Below are 15,428 nucleotides of genomic sequence, written 5' to 3'. Positions count from 1 at the left end.
GTTGCACAATACAGAACTGAATTTTTTAGTGGAAGTACAATGTTGGCAACAAAATTGACTTGGTAGAATTGGAAATTATTTGAATGCAACACAAACTTTTTCTTCTTTTTCCGATTTTTTTATTTTTTTTAATTCCTTAAAAAAATCTCATTGTGTTTATATTTTCCTAGCTGTTACTTTTTTCTTTTTGTTATCTATTTACTTTTTTTCCTTTGGTTCTTTCTTTTTTTTTTTGGCTTTTTTTTTTTTCCTTCTTTTTTCTCTTCCTTTTGTTTCTTTTTTTCTCAGCTTTTCACTACTTTTTCATTTTGGTATTTTTTTCTTTTTTGTTCTTTCCCCCCCTTCCTTTAAGTCATTCTGTGCACGATTTTACATAATATTTGGTCGTGTAGGGATTAAAGAAGCCGTTTGGGACCCGAAAGAGACGGTTCTTTTTAGTGAACCGAGCCGAAGAAACCGGTACTCGAAAAACTCTACTGATTTTACTCAACCTTGTTCTACTTCGACCTTGACTTCCAAATACCGCATTTAGAACACAACATCAGGGGAACCCGTGTATTTTTACCTTCATGCACTGTAACTTTGACTGAATTCGCTTCTTAACTAGCAATTTCGAGTCCTGATTTTTGTGAGCTGGCTAGATTTTCTTGTGCGCGGAAAAGCTCTGGGTAGTGCGCAATTGCGCACACACGCAGCTTAAAGGGAACATTGCGCTGGATAGATTTTCTTGTGCGCTGAGAATGTGCGGGCAGTGCGCGATTGCGCACAGTTTAGAGGGAACATTGCTCTCGGTATCAATAACATTGACATTTTGATCAATGTGACCAACCATAATAAAAAAACAAACTAAAGAAAGTGTGTCTCAAGTGGTGATCACAAGTCATAATAACAATAAGTACGTGACCGGCTGGTTTGGTCTTGAAATAATCTATTTGTTTTCCGTTAAAAAAGTTGGTCTGGGAGAAGAAAATTCTATCATACTTTTTTTTTTTTTTTGTGCAGACCCATTATGAGGATGGCGAGTACATCATCAGACAGGGAGCCAGAGGAGACACCTTCTTCATCATCAGTAAAGGAAAGGTGAGTGCTATGTTGGGGATGTGACTTGGGAGTGGTCGTGACATCATTGATGTAGGTGTGGGCGTCCAGGTTTTGGCAACACTGTCTTGTCTGTCTGTCTGTCTGATAGGTTTAAGGTTTAGTAGACAGTCAAAATAAGAAGACAAGACATCTAAGGATTTTAAACCTGCAAGGAGAACAGTAAAGCGATAAATCAAATAAGAAATTCAAACCCTTAGCACTTTCTTTTTATTAAATCTCCTCGGTTACAACAGCAGACCCGCCCTAAATGACAATAATGTAAATTATGAAATGTTGTTCAATCGTCAAAGCAAGAACTGGCATCCGGAGCAATTTCCTTTGCAAACATCCAATATTAAAAAAGGAATAAACTTATCACCGTCTTACTCCTTCAGCCTTCAATTCATGACGTCTTATTCATTGCCTTTTAGTTCTTGTGAATAGGAACATCCTAGCAATGATGCTAGAATCTCCCAAAATGCAATACAAGTATAATAGAGGGCAATGAAAATATATTGTGTCACAACTTGACCTTTTTTCATGTGGATATCGCCCCTCATTTTCTCTCCCAGTAGACAACATACTGTAGCAGTCAACTTTCGAGTGAGGATTATATATATTGCAGACTGACGCATATCTATCATTAGTTACAGTTTTTTGATAATTTTTAGCCATGCCACAGCTTATTAACTATAAAGAAATATTAAATTTAAATTTAATGCCATCCTACCTTATTTTCAGGGTTAAACATAGGACAGCACGGCGGCGCAGTGGTTAGCGCTTGTGCGGCACAGTTCATGTCATGGGAACCTGTCGTGGGTTCAAATCCAGCTCCAGACTTTCTGTGCGGAGTTTGTATGTTCTCCCCGTGCTTGCGTGGGTTTCCTCCGGGCACTCCGGTTTCCTCCCACATTCCAAAGACATGCATTTCAGGTGAATTGGCCGGTCCAAATTGTCCCTAGGTATGAATGAGCGAATGAGTTGTCTGTCCCTGTGTGCCCTGCGATTGGCTGGCAACCAGTTCAGGGTGTCCCCCTGCCCACTGCCCGATGATTGCTGGGATGGGCTCCAGCCCCCCCGCGACCCTACTGAGGATAAGCGGTACGGCTAATGAGATGAGAGATGAGATGAGAACATAGGACTTCAATTCATAGGTCGGCAGTTCTTAAAACATATGCAACAGAATTGATTTAAATGTGAAAAAATCCTCTAAATTTAATTAAACTTCACAATTCACAGATCCTTAAGAAGCATTATTTGACAAAAAGGCAAGTCTGTAAAAATGAGTTTTTAATTTGGATCGAAATTTGATAAGGGAGGCATGAAGTGGTCCTTGTACAAAGGTGTCACTGTTATGTGAAGACCTTTTATTCTGCCATTGAAGTGCTCCAAAATCTGTACAACTCAATTCCTAGCCAAATCCAGTATCAGTACATTTATTCTATTCAATGCTTAAAAATGAGTCATCTACCCAGGAAACTATTGTCTTCTTCACTGAAAATTTGTGTTGTACTTTTCCTTATTTGAAAACTAGCAATGTCTTCTGTTTCAAAAAATAAGCTGCTTCTTTGCAATTATCGTAGTCTGCTCAGAAAACTAGCCTTATCATTTTCTTTGTAAAAACCTGAAAATTTGCTGATTTTACTCTGAAAATCACAATTGGCTTATTCTACACAGAAAATTAGCTTTATTGTCTTTTTTGCTAAAAGAAATGTCGCAGCCATCTTCAGCATAAAATGTTACCATTGCCTTGATCATTAGAATTACAATTACAATTGCCTTTGTTGTCATTGATAACATGTTGAACATTGTTTACAATGAGAATAGACAAGCACTCTAGGATAAATACGTAAAAAAATACTTAAAAGCGGAAAAAGAAGATAAAAACAATGTCAGTATAGCTAGACAATCATATTTTTCAAAGGTAGCGCTTGGAGACTGGCTAAAGTTTTAAGTCATAACTGAAAATAAGCATCGTCTTCATAAATGCCGAAAGTAGCATGTTCTTGATCAGAGAAAACTACCATGATCTTCTTCTGCCAATGGACAAAACCAATCTTACGTACTAGCATAGTCCACTTCCTCTAAAAACCTTGATATCTCTGTCGCCAATTAAGCGACCTGGGTCCAACGCTTACCAATTTTGGATGTTAACTGGGAATACAGTATGTTTAGTGCTGAGCTGTAACAGTAGGTGATACTAAGGTTTTGGTATCAATCAGATTTAAGTAAACATAGGGTATTATCATATAATATTGATCTTATACTTTATACTTTTTGCTTGGAAATGTCATTATCATTATATATCACGTTATATAATCATCATCATTATATAACTGAACCCCTACCCACTTGAATTACTGTATAATTAAAAAACAGCACACATATGTTTGGCACTAAAAGTATTCCTATCTTTGTTTTTGTTTTTTTTTGTTTTTTTATTTTTAAAAAAGGATAAGGGAAACTTTAACAGTATAAAAAAAATGTAAATAGTTCTATCACAACTGTTTCAAAACAAAAGTTAAGAGTCAAACCAAAATAAAGCAGCAAGGTCAACAAGACAAGTATGAAATTTACCATTGCACAATATTGTGAAAATAGAGTCAATGTGCAAATATTGTAGATAATATTAGATAAAAACCTTTGATGATAAAGAAATAAAATACCTCTACTACAACATCTACTGTTTCAGAACAAAAGTCAACAGAATGAAATGGAAAAAAAAGCTATAGAGCTAATACAAATACTGTATAAGAATGTCAGATAGACAATTAGAATATCTTTAATTGCACCATATTTTGGTAATAAAGTCATTAGTGCAAATAAAGTGTAATTTTTTAATACAATTTGAAATATATAATATTTGCCTAACCATATGACTCACTAACATTATCATAGTGATGGTTGTAATGGGAACACAGTATCGATCCAGAGACAGAAGTATTGATTCAAGTACTAGCTCAGGATGGATACTATATTTGGATGTTTCAGCTCACCCTTACTGAGCTGTCCAGTTTTAGCATTTGATTGACAGCCGTGAAAGGACGTCTTGGCTTTTCTCTCCGGCTAGGTGAACGTAACACGGGAGGAGGCACCCAATGGAGAACCTGTTTACCTGCGAAGTTTGGGCAAGGGTGACTGGTTCGGAGAAAAGGCGCTGCAAGGGTACGTTGATTTCTAACGACACCGTCTCTTCGCATTTGAATCCACTCCGCACTTCTATTTCAATCACTGTCAGGCACTTTCTCTACATTTGCACAATCCTGCAGTTATCCTCTCTAATTCGTTATCAGTCTTCTACCTTTCCCTTAAGTCAGCCTCGTTCTATTTGGTTTTATTGCTGATGCTCACTCTGCCTGACAAGTGTGAATGATTTCGAATGCAACACATGGAAGGCGTGCTGATGCTAGGGAAGTTCAGATCACCTGCTAGGGGTGACAGCGACACCGCCTAGTGTGGAGTTTAAAACATTTTGTTGAATTTGGAGTGGAAATTAAATTCCAGAGAGAGAACTACTGGAGGGGCCAAAAACACAGTCGTGTTGTTTATTTGGTATCATAAGTACTGTAGTCTCTTCTTTATTGCTAGAAACAACATGTATTTTCTGGATTTGTTTAGTTTATTATTTATTTAGTTTTCTTTACTGTTAAAAAAAAATCGTATTAAAAAAGGTACACATTCTCTCGTCATGACCAGCGAGTACTTATAGGGGGGAATACATATATTGATGACCACAAACAAGTTTAGATTAAATTCCACACAAAACGTGTGCAGCCTTAGCATTTCACTGCTAAAGTGCTGAATTTATTGCTGCTGGTGACACAACATCTAGGTACATGCATATATGACCAGTGTTGGGCACATTAGTTATAGTTATTCACTGCTTCTTCCAAAAGGCAACTGAATTAGTAACTGGATTACTCCATAGTAAAAGTAACTAGTTACTACGGGAAGTAACTATTTCCATTACTTTAAAAATAATTTCAATGTCAACGAATTTGACATTTTCCGAGTAGTATTCGAGTCAGTTGATGAGATGAGAACAGACAGGTAGATGTGTTATAAAACCTTGTAATATTTATTGCCCCTCACCAGCAACAGATGTATCTTACACTTGAAGTGCAACAAAAATAAGCAGTAATCAATATAGTGAAATATCTATCAGCAGTAAACTTTATAAAGTGAGTTTGATAGATAAAATTTAACTCTCACAACCTGAGACAACTGGTCAGGTAGACATTGGCGACTGAACTTAAAATATTTTCTTCACAACAAAATTCGATAATATCACAATATGAAGTGAGTTTCACTCTGTAGCAAAAATCACAGTCTCAAGTCAAACAACTAGTCAAGTAGACGTATGTTACTGTACTTCAAATACTTTTTTGCAAAAATTAAACAGTTTAACAATAAAATACACAACAAAGTGTGTTTAACACTGCAGTATAAATTTTGTGCCGTATTCCAGAAAATTGGGAAGTTGAGTTTTCCAACCTTCAACAAAGAGAAAAGATATGTACCCTGACTTAGCGACTAGGACTTCCCAGCTCTAGCGTCATTCCAATGCTATTTTCCCAGTCTGAGCTTGGAAAACCCAAACTTTCCATCTTTCTGGAACACCGAGTTTGTATCTTTTACCATCCGAGTAGTACCCAATTTTTAGGAATACCGGAAAACAACAAATGAGACAATCTTAACTTTTCCATCAAATATCCAGCCAACGAGACTATCATAGCCCTTCTCAAACCAGTGATTGTATCTGTGGCGCAGAAACCTTTCAAACCTTGTGTCAAAGATGGTGTTCCTCAACACAAAAGACACTCGAACCAATGGTTAACAACAAAACAGCGCAGTATAGCGCAGCGATCAAAAACCCTTCAGCTGCCCAAAACAAGCATTGCTACTACCAAATTAACGTGCCCCACCACATGGACCAAACAAGATATAACACACATACTTTTTGGCTCCTACAGGTGCTATTCTTGAATGTACAAGGTAGAGAATTAAACATAGCAGAGTAAGCTTGCTACGGCTGATAGTTTTTTCAATTTATCCAGAGCAATTTATCGCTTTTGATTGTCACTAACGTGCTGTTATGGTCGACAAATTAGTTGGCTAAATTACCCCACTACTGAAAAATATCGCCGTTACGTTATTTGTAACGACATTATTCCCAACATTGTATTTGAGTACAGGTTCAAAACCTAAATCAAGCCAGCAGCCTACTTCTGATGTAGGCAAACATGATTGTGATGCATGCACTACAGGAAATGCAGAGTTCTATTGTTTCTCCTCAAAGCTTCAAGTGCTCCACGACCACTACAAACACTCAGTCCTATCACAAACACTTACGTCTTGAAGAACACTTAAGAGCAATGAATTAAACATTCCGTCTAGCCAGGAGACACGAAAACTCAAAAGCTATTTTTATTTGGGTGCCTTATATTTGTTTTTGTCTTGCTGAAGGATTAAGTTGAAACTAAATGGAGGGATGTAGGAGCACATTTGAGAGGGGACTAGTATGATTTTAAGTGGCAGGTTGTAAAAAGAGGATGTTGCCATCTTGTGGTCGGTCAGTCATGCCTCATGCCACTGCTAAAGGTGCTCATATTATTACCATTATCAATATTTTTTTTTGAGATTGAAATGCAACATCTAGGTAATTGAACAAGTTGTTTCTTACGAAGGTCTAGTTTTGGAATTACTATATTTTAATGTAAAAAAAAGTATTTAAAATATCAGAGTAAGGGCTAAAATTGCATTTAATTTTTGCTTATTTTATTTTATTTTTGGTGGTCCTTTATTTTCGGGTATGTTGGAGAATTGGGTTGGGGTAGTCTTCCCCCAAGGGACAATGAGTATGGTTTGACCACAAAATTTTACCGTATTGTGTCGTGAAACCGAAAACAAGTGCCGAAAAGCACAAGGAAAATTACAAACTACGAAGACTCAAAGTGACCCTAAACACAACATTTTATTTCTTGGGTTCTTTCTGTCCATATTTTCGCATGGGTTTTGAGTACCTGTAACTGAAAAATGGTGGCAAATCATATTTGCTACCTCTACTCTGCGTGCCAAATAAACGTAACCTGAGAGTATTTTAAAACATACATATTTATATGATAGTAAATGAATTTTGCTTGTGTTTTTAATCAATATTGTTTTTTTTTTATATAATCAACCAAGTTTTGTTTACCAGAAGAAAGCACTGAATAAGATTTACTGCGCCTTTAAAATTGGTCTGGATTCGGCTTATTTAAATATATATTCTAAATTCAGGATGGCAGTCAAAATTAACCATGTGTGAAAACATTTCGGTTTTTTCAAGGCACAGACGCTCCCCTACTTATGACCATTCGAGTTACGAAAAACGTTAGACACGAACATTTTTTTTCGGGATGTCGAAAAATATCCAGACATTGCTGTAAATTTGATTTTGTATTGTGCACCTTTTCCTGAGTAAAGTACTGTAGTGCTTCTTTCCGCCGCTACCGGGGTGTGGCGCTGTGAGAGCTCACCCAGCATTCCCCCGAAGAAGAAATCCGGCTTCCTCTTCCTAGTTCGTGTGTAAACATACTATACTGTATCTTCAGCGCACTAAACTTTGACATTTTTACTGTTCAATATCTTGTGCCTCCCTTCAATATGGTTTGTATAAAGTGTAAAGAAGAGCCGAGCCGTTTCTTTTGAAATGGAAGTAGAATAAGGAAGATTGAAGCGGTTGAGAAAATCGTTGGATCGCTATTTTTCGGCCACTTTTTACCATAGAGGAGGAAGTCGCCTAACTGTTGAAGCTCATCTTCCGAAAGTAAGTTAAACTTAACTTGATTTATCTTTATAGAGCATATTATTGTTTTACATGTTTATGTTTTAGTACAAGACAATACAGGTTATGTATACAAACCTTAACATACTTATGTAAACCTTAAACATTCAAAACAAAATATAGCGTTGAAGCAACTAACAAACAAATTCGACCGGCCGGAACTTATCTCCATAGTAAGTAGGGCAACGTCTGTTAGGATAACCTTTTTCAATGGCCAACTTTTATTCTTTTTAAGGTATTGCATTTCTGATGTTTTGAAACTTCTTTAGGTTGAAGTATATTTAATTATGATGTTTTTATGACTTTATCAGATAGGATGGGAAGATAACACTGAGTAAAAGTGCCCTAAACCTAGGTATAATTGTTGATATTGTCTTGTCATCCATCCATCTATTAGCCGCCCCACTTATCCTTAGTAGGGTTTCGGGTGGTGCTGGAGCCCATCCCGGTTATCTTTGGGCAGTTGGCAGGGGACACCCTGAACAGGTTGCCAGCCAGTTGCAGGCCGTTATTGTCTTACCTTAACCTATAAATGAAGTCTATGCTCTGCTACTTTTGAATTAAACCATCCATGGATAAATAATCCTCCATTGTAAATAATGCAACGTGAAAATGAGAAGGCTTGACTTCCTTTTAGTTTGCTAACATTATCACTTTTTATATGTTTTGGGGTTGAACTGTGTGCCTATTCAGAATCCTGTAATTTATGCACAATAAGGCGCACTGAATTATAAGCCCCCCCCCCAAAAAAAAAACAGTCTTATGTCATATATTTTCCAAACATAAGGCGCACCAGAATAAGCGGCGCTGCAGCAAGAACGTCAATGAATCAGCTAGAAGCTTAAACTCTTGGTATACAAGCTATGCTGACCTTTTAAAATTCTTATCACAGAAACATCAGCATAAGTCTGAAACAAGATACCTGGAAAATATAATGCTGGGGTAGCCTACTTAAGACGTCATCTTGCAGCCGTCACATTTGATGATAATACGCCAGCATAGTCCCCTTACATCCGTGAGCGGAGTGAATCTTAATGTGTAAAATATTTACGTACTCCAAAAAAACGGGACAAACTTAAAAAAAAACACACATAAAAGCATCTTTGCATAGATGTACGTTGCTTGTTGCTAGCTGTCTGTTTAGCCCCATAATTCCAGTTTACAAATAAATAGACCAGTAAAATAATTTTCTCTAGAGTTTAGACCCACCTAACTCGTGATTCACATCTTTTTCGGCCAATTGTAGGCTTTATTTTGCCCTGTTCTAGCCTATATGTGCCTGTAAATGCGAAAAAGGACTTGCCTCCTTTACCTCTGAATAACCTTTGCCAATAGTGACCAATTGAAATGATAATTCAAAGTCAAAGTCAAATTTATTTATATAGCCCTTAATCACAAAAATGTCTCAAAGGACTGTGCAGGATTACAGTTACAAAATTACACAATTACCTGATCTTAAACCAGCATGCGGGCAAGGAAAACTCAATAACCTCAGTGTGAGGAGAAAAGACAAACCTTGAGAAAGGACCTCACATGTGGTAATCCCCCTTCCAGGAATGACCAGGGTGAATTACAATTAGCATTACTGTACACATAATAGTAAACATAAGGTAAGATGTTGAAAATGTCCGGAAAGTGCATGACATCAACGACGCCCCCAGCCTGCAAACCAGTCCAGAAAGTCTATGACGGCCACGACGCTGCCTCCCGTCTCTGCCAGCTGGGAAATGCAGGGGTTGACATGCTGCAGGTCAGACGCCGGTCCGCTGACCCATCCCAAATCATCCTTCTCCTTCGTATCAGCCAGGCAGGCGTCGGAAAAAGACAGGACAAAACAGAATATGAGGTGGGCATCAATCATATGCTTTGGAATAGAAGTGTGTCTTAAGCCTCGATTTAAAAACTTCCGTTGAGGTTGCAGATCTTATCTCCAGAGGCAGGGCGTTACATAACACCGGGGCCCGGATGGAGAACGCTCTCGAGCCCGCAGACTTCTTGGCTCTCGGAGTCACAAGTAGACCGGCATTTTCCGAGCGCAGACTCCGTGCAGGAACATAGGGGGAAATCAAATCGGAGAGATAAGAGGGCGCAAGCCCATGCAAACATTTATATGTTAATAAGAGAACCTTAAAGTCACATCTTAAGTGGACTGGGAGCCAGTGCAAGTTGGCCAATACAGGAGTAATATGCTCAAACTTTTTGGTCTTAGTCAAAAGTCTAGCTGCCGCATTCTGAACCAGCTGCAAACTTTTAATGCTAGACATCGGGAGACCAGAAAGCAATACATTACAGTAATCAAGCCGAGAAGTAATAAACGCATGAATTCAAATCTCTGCATCTGATTGGGACAGCATCGAACAAATCCTCACAATATTACGGAGGTGGTAGAAAGCTATTCTAGTAATATTTTTCACGTGTAACTGAAACGACAGATTAGGACCAAATATAACACCTAGATTTTTGACCGAGTCACTATGGGTGATATTACATTTGTCTAGGTTCAGGGTAGTGTTTGAAAACAACTGACGACAGTGAGCTGGACCAATAATCAACATTTCAGTTTTTTCTGGGTTAAGGCGTAAAAAAATATTTGACATCCATCTTTGAATCTCAGTAAGGCAAGCCTCCAGATTTCTAAAACTTAAATGTCCAGTTTTTTCCAGTGGCACATACAGTTGAGTGTCATCTGCATAGCAATGGAAACTAATATTATACTTGCGGATAATGTCACCAAGCGGGATCATATAAATACTAAAAAGAAGGGGGCCAAGTACAGAGCCTTGAGGAACACCACAAGGGACATTAGATTGTTTAGAGGTCAGATTGCCATAGTTAACACATTGCATCCTGTCTGACAGGTAGGACCTAAACCACGAGAGTACAGTTCCTGAGATACCAATGCGTTCTAGACGAACCAATAATATGTTGTGGTCGACCGTATCAAAAGCAGCGCTGAGATCCAGCAGCAGTAACATTGATGAGGCACCAGAATCTATTTTTAAAAGGAGATCATTGGTTACTCTAGCAAGGGCTGTCTCAGTAGAATGATTTGCCCTAAATGCTGACTGGACAGTTTCAAAAAGGTTATTTTCTGACATGAAGTCATTTAGCTGCTGTGCAACGACCTTTTCAAGTACTTTCGCAAAAAATGGCAGATTTGACACTGGCCTATAATTACCTAGGCTTTCTGGGTCAAGGTTAGGTCGCTTAAGCGTGGGTTTAATGACGGCAGACTTGAAGGCTACAGGAACAATACCCGAGGATAGCGATATATTAATAATATTTAAAACTGATGGTCCTAAGATCCCAAACAGATCCTTCACCAGTGAAGCTGGAAACGGATCAAGCAGGCACGTAGTTTGTTTGGCCCTACTGACCATCTGTGTTAGATTATCAAGGGACAAATCATTGAAACTGGAGAATGTTTCTGAACAACTGCTGACACAGTCCATACCTAGCACCTCCACATCTTTGATATAGGAGGAGGAAACAGAGCGTTCTTTTAAACTTTCATTCCTGATTAGTTGAATCTTTTTATTAAAAAATTCCATAATGTCATTAGCAGAATAAGTGCAACCATTTGGGTTAAGTTGTTGTCTGGTAAGTTTCACCACTGTGTCAAACAAAAAATTCGGATTATTCTTATGTTCAACAATAATCTTAGAGAAATACGAAGCTTTAGCTGAGGCAAGAGCTACTTTATATTTCAGCAAAGTGTCACACCAGGCCAGTCGAAAAACCTCCAGCTTAGTAGTGCGCCATTTTCGTTCAATTTTTCTGCAACTTTGTTTGAGTAACCTAGTTTCTTCAGTAAACCAAGGTGTATTCTTCTTGGGTCGGAATTTATACTTTAGGGGCGCCACAGAATCAAGAACATTTACCAAAGCAGTATTGAAGTTGTTTGTAAGTGAGTCAACAGACCCAGTGTACGAAGGGAAGGCTGCAGTTACCGTAGGTAATAATTCTTTTAAGGCTAACACCGTTTTAGGGCGGATGTTGCGACTGCTAAAGCCTAAATTTTCCTTATCACAGTAAACATTAAACAGCACCTCACATTTAACAAAATAGTGATCAGAGATGGCATTAGGATACGGTAACACTGTAACATTTAAGGCTACTACGCCACGGGTCAGGACAAGATCTAGAGTGTTCCCATCTTTATGAGTGGGCACATCAACTATTTGATTGAAACCAAATGTATCAATCAGTGACTTAAATGCAATTGCAAGTGAATTTGATGGGGAGTTTATGTGAACATTAAAATCACCAATAATTACAACATTGTCCGCATAAGTTACTAAGTCTGTTAACAGTTCCGAAAATTCTTCCAAAAAATTTGAGTATGGTCCAGGTGGGCGATACACAACAACTAAATAAATTGGTGTTGACATTAAGGACCTCATAACAAGTGCTTCAAACGTTTTAAAACTAGTAGGGGTATTAGAAGTAAATTTCAACCTATCTTCCGATATAAGAGCAACACCTCCACCTTTTTTGCATGGTCGTGCCAAGTGCGAACTCACAAAGTTAGGGGGAGAAGCCTCATTTAACACTACAAACTCATTTGGTTTTAACCAGGTCTCACAAAGGCCAATAAGGTTAAGATTGTGTTCATTAATAAGGTCATTGACAAGTAAAGCTTTGGAGGCTAGTGATCTAATATTAAGAAGGCCAAGCTTCAGCACTGTGGACTGAGCTGAAACCTTTCGCGAGTTTTGAACCTTAATGGCAACCTTAGTGGTAACCACCACAGGATTAGACTGCCGGTCCCGGGTCTTGTGCCTTGCATGACGGCAGATGCGGCCCGAATTCCATACCACAGGAATATTGTTGACAGGTGGAGTAGCAGGATGACACATTGGTTATGAAATGAAACGCCGGTATATACGACCCCTAGAAAAAAGTATGGAATCAGCAGTCTTGGGCAAGCCCTCACCAAGCCATTTTATTCTGTTGACAAAAAATCAGATTACAAACATGAAACCATTGTAAGGTCATTCCAATGTGCAACATATTGGACACTAAAATAAATTAAGAAAAAACATTGAAATTATCAGTAACTGTTACTTTTATAAAGCAAGTGCAGGGAAATAAATATGGAATCACTCCATTGTAAAGAAAAATATATGGAATCAGTGCATTTTGAGGATAAAATTAGGACACACCCACTCAATTTCCTTTCCTAAATTGGGCACCAGGCTTAGAAGTATGCTCGTTAGTCAGCAGCTATCACACTTTAAGGGGCTCCTTGACTAAGAATCATGGCTCCAACAAGAGAGATAGGATCGTCAATCATCCTGAAAAGAGTAACTCTACTCGTACGGTTTCCAAAGATGTGGGCGGTACAAAAAGCATGGGAAGGTTGTTTAAGTCAAGCATACTAGTAGGCCAAGGAAGGCATGTAGGCACTAAGACAAACAACGAAAGGCCATATGCCCCGAAAACAGAAAATGCACAACAGGAATAAATGAAGAGGAAATGGGAGGAAGTTGAAGTCAATGTATGTGACAGAACTGTGCAAAAATGGCCTAAAGGGAGTTTAATTTTCATACAGGAAAGCTAAAAGGAAACCATTTTTGATGCTTAAACACAAAAGAACAAGACTGCAATGGGCTAAGGAGAGGCATTCCTGGACTGTGAATGACTGGATGAAGACAATCTTCATCTTGTAACTTGAGTCACAAATCTGCATTAGACAAGGTGATGATGCTGGAACTTTTGTTTGGTGCCATTCCGGTGAGATTTACAAAGAGTACTGCTTAAAGGAACATGAAAATTCCCACATCCCTTAATGATATGGGGCTGCATGTCAGGCAAAGGCACCAGGGAGATGGCCGTGGTCAAATCTGCAATGAATGCAGAAGATGACATTGACATTTTGGACAGCTTTTTTATTCCTTCGATTAAAAGAATGTTTAGAGATGATGAACTCATTTCCCAAGATGACAATGCATCATGCCACAAAGCAAAAACTATAAAAGCATTCCTTGGAGAGAGACGCCACCATTCAATATCATGGCCAGCAAATAGCCCAAATTTCAACCCAATTGAAAACCTTTGGTGGAAATAATAAAATAAATTGTCCACAGTAAGGCTCCGATCTGCAAAGATGATCTGGCAATGCAATCAAAGTGAGTTGGCACCAGAATGATGAAGAATACTCATCAAGTCCAGGCCTCGGGAACTGCAAGCTGTCATAAAAACTGAAGGTGGTGCAACTAAACACTAGTGATAATGTTTTCATTGTTATTCCTTTGTCTGTTTTTTTATGATTCCATATTTTTGATTATCAGAATTGAGTGATTCCATATTTATTTCCCTGCACTTGGTCAATAAAATTAGTATTTACTGTCCACCACAAAGTTTTTTATTCATTTATTTTATTTTTTCTGAAGGACAATGAGTCGCACATTTGAAATCTTTATTATTTTTTAATGCTCTTTATCTGAGTTTGTTCTATAGAATCAAATGTCGGAGTGAGTACTGATGATTCCATACTTTTTGCATGGGGCTGTATATCCCAGCATGCATCGCGCACTACTTCTTCTATTGGGAAAAAATTACGTCGGCGGCTGCTTACCGTAGTTGCGAGACCTGTTCCAACTCAATATTGATCCATATATGAGGTGCACCATGTTGTAAGGCTTTCAGGTGCGCCTAATAGTGCCGAAAATACGGCACTTGGTCTTACTATAGCGCTCTGCCACGAGGCAAGAGGATTGCATGCCTCATTTTGATTTTGGAGACACTTAGCACAGTAATACATTACATACGAAATGTGTTCATACTATTCATGATATACTGCAAAAATTCAGCACCTTTCAACAAGCTTTTAAACCCTCTGAATGACAATTGCTGATTGGAGACACCTTTATAGTACCTGTACCTAGCCCTCTTAGAGACCCAGGACTTTAAAAGGTCAGATCTATAGTATGTCTTTTTCTTAGTACTTAATACTTTTGTTTGGGTTTACCGCTGACTGCGGAGTGAATTCGGCAATGTAAAATCTTCATTTGTAGTTCGCAGGCACTTCTCAGTTGCTGCGTTTTGGGATTTCCTGCTAATGGCTAATTAAGGCGTCTCCATTTAGCAGTTTGAAGAGCTGCGACTATTCTTTGGCGACCGACTCTTACCGTTAGCGTTTCCCACTGATTAGCATTGAAGTAAATGTGCTTTCATTTACTAATCGGTTTGGGAATACAGCAAAGGAACTTGGTACAGTAATTGCTTCATGTTTTCAAAGTGTTTTGGCATTTTCAATGATGAGCAGTATTGAGCAAAATACTGAAAAACAGTAATTAGTTAAAGTTACTAGTTACTTCATTTAAAACGCTCAGCAAACTCGACTACCAAACGGTTCTTCGTTTGTTTGTTTTTTTCCAATCATTTATTACTTACCAAATGAAACGTTGTGCACCAATATAATTCCTTTTGAAAATGTAATATGCCTACTATATTATAATACAATGTATTGATTTAATATACAGTTAACTTTTACCTATTTCAAACATTCAATGTATTT

At 38.1% G+C, this 15,428-nt stretch overlaps 1 protein-coding gene across 2 annotated transcripts in view; it reads left to right on the top strand.

The window, feature by feature from the left end:
• Nucleotides 1–15,428, top strand: part of LOC148353681 (cGMP-dependent protein kinase 1) — a 231,864-nt gene that overhangs the window by 170,272 nt on the left and 46,164 nt on the right. For both annotated transcript variants that reach the window (XM_088351757.1, XM_088351756.1), the window contains exons 6-7: nt 1,003–1,080; nt 4,151–4,245. In XM_088351757.1, coding sequence (XP_088207883.1) covers nt 1,003–1,080; nt 4,151–4,245 — 173 coding nt within the window. The remainder of the gene's footprint in view (nt 1–1,002; nt 1,081–4,150; nt 4,246–15,428) is intronic.

The sequence above is a fragment of the Urocampus carinirostris genome, chromosome 13 (assembly GCF_059441175.1).
Source record: "Urocampus carinirostris isolate Australia breed hairy pipefish chromosome 13, RoL_Ucar_1.0, whole genome shotgun sequence".
Lineage (NCBI taxonomy): Eukaryota > Metazoa > Chordata > Actinopteri > Syngnathiformes > Syngnathidae > Urocampus > Urocampus carinirostris.
This window is presented reverse-complemented; position numbering and strand designations above follow the sequence as displayed.